At 37.6% G+C, this 4,695-nt stretch overlaps 1 protein-coding gene across 1 annotated transcript in view; it reads right to left on the reverse strand.

The window, feature by feature from the left end:
• The window catches only part of LOC107095844 (cytochrome P450 27C1), a 23,724-nt gene that overhangs the window by 2,117 nt on the left and 16,912 nt on the right, over nt 1-4,695 (reverse strand). The window contains exons 5-7 of the mRNA XM_015392200.1: nt 3,725-3,888; nt 3,396-3,562; nt 808-889 (exon numbers count right to left, since the gene is read on the reverse strand). Of these exons, the coding sequence (XP_015247686.1) occupies nt 808-889; nt 3,396-3,562; nt 3,725-3,888 (413 nt within the window). The remainder of the gene's footprint in view (nt 1-807; nt 890-3,395; nt 3,563-3,724; nt 3,889-4,695) is intronic.

Raw genomic sequence — 4,695 nt, forward strand, 5'->3', positions numbered from 1 at the left:
AGAACCAGGCTCAGTGTGAGCGGCCGTCAGCCGAGGCCGACTGGGGTTCAGTTCTTACCAGGAATAGTAATTATTTTAGCGACACTCAGGCTAATGCAACATCTAAAGAACATTTTTGTTGAAGATTAGTAGTTATGTTAACCCTTAGAAGGCTAAAGCTTCATAGTTTTAACAGTTTCACCCATGACATCCACTTAAATGATGTTATATTAGGATTTAATGAATTTAAAGTGATTAATATAAAGAATAGAATCCAGAACTTAATTTCAGAAACATGTAAAACAAACAAATTAAAAAGTTCAAAGGAAGTAGAGAAAACATCTTTATACAAGGAAACATTTACATCTTATTCAAACAGAAGCGGAGGATCTATGAGAAAGAAATATTCAAAAGGTCAATGTGTCGTTTCATTAAGGTCTTTATCCAAAAATTAACAGTAAGAAAATGAAATATTTATTCTGGATATAACTCTGGGACTCCTTTGATAGAGATCCTGCACCTCAATCTTTAACTGTTGTATAGAACTGAATGGTTCTCTTTTGATTTCACCACTGATGCTGACTCAGATACATCTGATTGATTAATTTACACCAAAACATTTGATTTAAGTAATAGATTCCAAAATAATAACTACAGCAGATACATTATATGAATCTAAATAAAGGTAATACTTTATCCTAAAGTCAGTTTGTTAGTTTTCTTTTTACTTTGTGTCAGTCATCTGAAAATCAATCATTAAAAATAATATTAAAATTGAAATATCTGTGCACCAACAGTGAATCTGGGAATGTTAAAAATGGGTCTCACCTTTTTTGGAAAGAGATGATCTCCAACTACGATCTCATTTTCAGCTGTGACACGAGCATTTCCTGGAACTACCGGATACAGCCTGGAGAGCAGAGAATGCACAGTGTTAGAGACACGTCCTCTAGTTCAAGCCTAGTCGGTTCACCCAGAACTAGAACCAAACATGGAGAAGCGGCATTTAGTTTATATGCTCCACTGATCTGGAACAAACTCCCAGAAGACTGGAAAAGTGCTGAAAGCCTGAGTTCTTTTAAATCAAAGTTAAAAACCCATTAATTTAGAGCTGCATTTGACTGTTGGAGTTAAACTGTTAACTGAGGTATTTTAGTTTAAGGCTGTGGTCCAGCTAGTTTTTATTTCCCTTCTATCATGTCTTTATCTTCATTTGCTCTAATTCTGCTTTTATTTTCTTCTGTTTTATTCTTTATTTATGTAAAGCACTCTGAATTGTCCTGGTGCTGAATTGTGCTATAGATAGCTTATAAAGATATTTCACATATACTAGAGTTAAAAGGTTTCATTTTCTTTGCAAACGGGGCTAAATAAATAAATCTTCTTGCTAAGAAGAAAAGTTGTAGTTTTCTTTATTTTTACATCATTGTGACTCAAAAACACATAAAATTGAGTGCTTAATTTTAAAACATCCTGCGGGTTGGTATAAGATTATTTATAATGCACAGAAAAGCAGCCAACCTTTTCTTTAACTCATCATCTTCAACAATAAGAAACTAAACTTTTCTATTTTAATTCATTTAATATCATCAAAACTATTTGCTTAAAGGCCAAATAAAAGACTATTTTATTTGATTTCTGTTAGAATATGTTTCTATTTAGTAAAATTGCATTTTCATTTTTTTTATATAGTACCAGCAAGAATTTAAAACTATTTTAACTCTGCTCTTTATTTCATTTAACAGTGATAATAATTTTCCAAAAATTTTCCGCAATCTGTTGATCTGATATTTACAGATTAAGACAAATGTTGTCTCTAGATGTTCATATTTAGGGTGGACTGTACTTACCGCAGTATTTGGTTTTAAACAAGGTGCCTTTTTCCCAGTTAAATTGCCATATATGGGCTCAGCCCCCAATGTTCCCAGATCCAGGGAAAGCTCCTGCAACTGATCCCTGATATAAGCTCCCATTTTGTTTCTTTTTTTCTTGGAGCCCATATTGCTTTCTCTTCCACCTGCGCTGCCCTGATCAGTGCTTCTCTTTGCTGGCCTTCAGCCCGGCCCTCTCCAACCATTGGTAGGATTTCATCGTATTAGCCGCTTCAGCTATCTGTTAGTGGAAAATCCCATGCAGGTTTTTTCCTCCCATGATGGTTCATCCAGTTCCTTAATTTCCAGCTTCCACCATATGAGACATTCCCTATGTCCTTCATGGCTTGGGGACGTTTTCCTGATGTATTCTTGGAGCTTCGATGGTGGCTGTGATGCTCACTAATATAGAGTATAGTCTGTGGATACTGGATTTCCTGCTATTGTTAGTGGCTTTCATGTTTTAACATGCCATTCCTCCTTTGGCCAACTTATTATTCCAGCAGGGTATCTGATTGCTGGCAGGCATAGCTGTTAAATAACCTGGACTTTGTTCCTACCATTTAGCTGACTTCTCAGAACAAGCCTTACTAGTTGCAGGTATTTGGCTGTTGCAGCTTTCCTTATGGCCTCTTCTTGGTTCCCATTTCCCTTTAGTATTCCAGGCTACTTGTAGCTCCCTTCCTCATTTGCTATTCCTTCTAGTGCTGCCTGACAGATCAGTGTCTACTTCTGCAGAAAGTCAGTGCGCTGAAACAGGAACTAATCTAACAATGGAAATCGGACAACAGAATGTTATCTGATTTCTCATTTTGGTTCAGTAACAAAAACTGGTTATACTGTTGTTTTATACGGCGTCCAAAACCTGCGGCTCCAGATCCATGAGTGGCTCTTTGGACCTCCTATAATGGCTCTTAATCCTGGCTAAAATTGACTAAGAACCAAGTAGGTTCTGAGAACAGTGAAATAACAAACCAGTTTTAGAGGCTTTAGCAGTTCTTTCATAGCTTAATGAAATGGAATACCCTCAATAAAATTACATTTGAAAGAATCAACATGTTTAAAGGTCTTTTTTTTTGTTTTACATAAACATCAACAAATCCTCTTTGTGCAAACTCCATGTGTTTTTCTTTATTCTAATAACTGAAATAAAGGTTTAGGTGTTTTCAATTCTTTGAGATTTAAATACTTTTACTACGGGAAATATTTAACCAAAATGAGTTGTCTTTTAATCAAAAAGCTCATGTAATATCTTTGGCTCTCATTGACTGTTTTTCAGCTGCATTCAGGGCAAAATGGCTCTCTGGGTTTTGAAAGCAGCAGAGCCCTGCCTATTCCATGCTGAATGCATGGATGAATGGGCGGACACATGAACATATCGGAAGAAGCCAATTCAATAATAAAAATAAAATGCTACTATCATCAAAATTATGTCCGATGTATTGGTCTACTTCTAGTCAGGATGTCAGACCTTCACCAGGCAACATAAATGCAGACAAAAACACAAACCCATCAAATAAATAAATATAAAAATCTGTCTCTAACCGGAGCGTTTCTCTGATGACGGCCTTCAGTAACGGCATCTTGTTAATGTCTTCACTGCTCGGCACCTTGTCTCCAGGACAGGCACTGATCACCTCCTGGTATAACTGCTCCTGGATCTCTGGCTCCTTCGCCAAGTGGTAGAGCGACCAGGAGATGGTGTTGGAAGTCTGAAAGAAAGAAGAGGCAGAAGAAGTGTGAAGTGCAAGGAGCTCCTAGTGCTTTGATAAAAAAAGAAGACATGAGTTAAAGAGATATTTTATTTAAACAAATTGTAAGATTTTATTAGACTGATTTTAAACACTTGTGCTGAGTCAGCTGACACATCCTACCGTGTCTACTCCTGCTAGGAGGAGCTCCGTGATGCTCCCCAGGATCTCAGTGACCGTCATCTGTTCACTGAGCAGCAGGTGCGTGAGGTAAGCTCCCTCCATGCTCTTGTCCATGTCCACGTTCTGCTGGATCTCTTCTATTTTTTTATTTACCAACTTCTCAGCTGAAAAACAAGAAATCCTTTCACTCACTTCTCAGAAGATGGATAAAACATGTTCTCCACTAGGTGGCAGAAAAGAGACACTGGGAGGAATCAAGCTGCAGCTCTGAATTAGGTTAAGGTCAGAGGAACCTGGATGTTGGACTTTGCCTTTTTGAAAGAGTCATAAGCGGGTGTTAACCTTGAAAGGGTTAGATAATGGTGCCTGAAAAACGGCCTTGGAATCTGACCTCAGCTAACCTTGCTGGAGATGAATATGTAACAGGGTGTTTTAAAACTGTTCCATTGTTGTTTAACTGTATTGTTCTTATATGGCTCTGAACTCTTAGGAATCACTGGTAGACCCTTTTTTAAATTACGACCAGGGGCCCTAGACATGGCTCCTGTCAAAAACTATAGACAATTTCAACTATAGACAAGTTCTTTAGACTGGTTTTAAATTTAAATACTAGGGTTTTTCATCAATTTACAAACAGCATGTTCTGCAAAAGGAAGATTATACATGTGAAAGAGAAGGAAGCAAGGAAGGAAGGAACGAACGAACGAACGAAGGAGGTAACGGAGGAAGGAGGAATGAAGTAATGGATGAAGGAAAGAACGAAGGGAGTAACGAAGGAAGGAAGGAATGAAGGATTCTTTAAGGAACGAACAAAGGAATTATAAGGAAGGAAGGAACAAAAGAACGAACGAATGGAGGAACAGAGGAAGGAATGAAGGATACTTTAAGGAACAACACTTGAAGGAACGAACAAAAGAAGGAACAATACTTAAGGAAGGAAGGAAGGAAGGAAGGAAGGAAGGAAGGAAGGA

This window comes from Cyprinodon variegatus, unplaced genomic scaffold (genome assembly GCF_000732505.1).
Source record: "Cyprinodon variegatus isolate N-32 unplaced genomic scaffold, C_variegatus-1.0 Scaffold578, whole genome shotgun sequence".
Taxonomy (NCBI): domain Eukaryota; kingdom Metazoa; phylum Chordata; class Actinopteri; order Cyprinodontiformes; family Cyprinodontidae; genus Cyprinodon; species Cyprinodon variegatus.